Source organism: Sinocyclocheilus grahami, unplaced genomic scaffold (assembly GCF_001515645.1).
Source record: "Sinocyclocheilus grahami isolate Dianchi unplaced genomic scaffold, SAMN03320097.WGS_v1.1 scaffold390.1, whole genome shotgun sequence".
Lineage (NCBI taxonomy): Eukaryota > Metazoa > Chordata > Actinopteri > Cypriniformes > Cyprinidae > Sinocyclocheilus > Sinocyclocheilus grahami.
The window spans coordinates 454,679-455,940 of NW_015505569.1; the positions used below are offsets into that span (position 1 = coordinate 454,679).

The 1,262-nt window shown below is 33.9% G+C and overlaps 1 protein-coding gene across 1 annotated transcript in view; it reads right to left on the minus strand.

Moving 5' to 3' along the window:
* LOC107550171 (probable E3 ubiquitin-protein ligase HECTD4) overlaps positions 1–1,262 on the minus strand; it is a 112,965-nt gene that overhangs the window by 67,188 nt on the left and 44,515 nt on the right. The window contains exons 24-25 of the mRNA XM_016231408.1: positions 1,082–1,186; positions 56–151 (exon numbers count right to left, since the gene is read on the minus strand). Of these exons, the coding sequence (XP_016086894.1) occupies positions 56–151; positions 1,082–1,186 (201 nt within the window). The remainder of the gene's footprint in view (positions 1–55; positions 152–1,081; positions 1,187–1,262) is intronic.

Here is a 1,262-nt window from a genome sequence, read left to right on the forward strand (position 1 = left end):
CCAAATGCTTTGTGATCAATTTAGCTGCACTATAGGAAGCCGTAATGTGTTTCACATCATACCTTAAAGCCATCACAGCGTTTTCTGGATCTGCGCCGTCCAGAGGAACCTCCTTCAGTGAACACAGAAGCTCCAGCTCCTTCATTTTGTTCTGTGGGCCACAAGACAAACCAAAAGAATCAATCTTTGATAAAACAATCAAAACACAATAGAGTGGAAGCAAGTAACGTTAAGAACGCACTGGAAACTCTTGTTGCATGTTGCCTAAGAACAGATGTTATTTTGGAAGTATTATATGCTCTTCTAGCAAGGTGGATTTGTAAAGGTGAATTTTCAGCTAATTATGGCAATCGAACATTAACAAAACACTTAGACACGGAAATACCATAGTATTCTCCCAGGTACCTCGAAGTGCACTTAACTGTACTGAACGTGCACTTGTAGGGTACTTTAAATCTTAGAAGTACATTTTTGAAAGCTGTAATTGCTAATAAAAAAAATTAAAAACTAAATAAAAGGCCACTTAAGTGAGAGACATTCATGACTATTTCTTAACACACTTAAGTACACTTTTAAAAAGTGTAAATAAAGTTTTACTTTAAAGTACATTTTAAATAATTGTTTTAATATTTTGTCACTTATTTTGATGTGCTGACTAACATACTGAAGCACATGTAAAGTACTTGATTATCATTTTAACTTTAGCTTCTGATATTTCATTTAATGTTAATGTTTTAATTGCACGAAATTGCAACTTCATTACAAATGTGTGATTTCGAATATATTTAAATAGAAATGACATTAAAGCATATTTTAGTCAGCACCATATTTCAAAGACAATCGAATTATGAAATTACATGTAAAGATGAACTTAAGTCAAAAGCACTCTACAGTTCAGCTAATTGCATTTAATATACATTTCAACTATAATACATTTTCAACATGCAATTAAGTGTCTAAAAACATTACATTCAGTTCACACTTTTAAAGTATATTATTCCATAGTAAGTGCTCTTTTTAAAACTATGCCTAGTGTACTTCTTTTCACAAGGATAACGATCATATGTCTCACATTACTGACCTCAAAGAAGTGATAGTCGTGGAAGAAGGGAGAGTTGTTCTCCAGTTTGCCCTGCTGAGCTTCTTCTGCTTCATTCTGCCACTTCTGCTCCAGTTCAGCTACACTCTGAAACAAACACAGACGCAGGGGTGAGATAATGTGAGATAATAACAGCATCACGCAGCATGCATGTGAGATAATA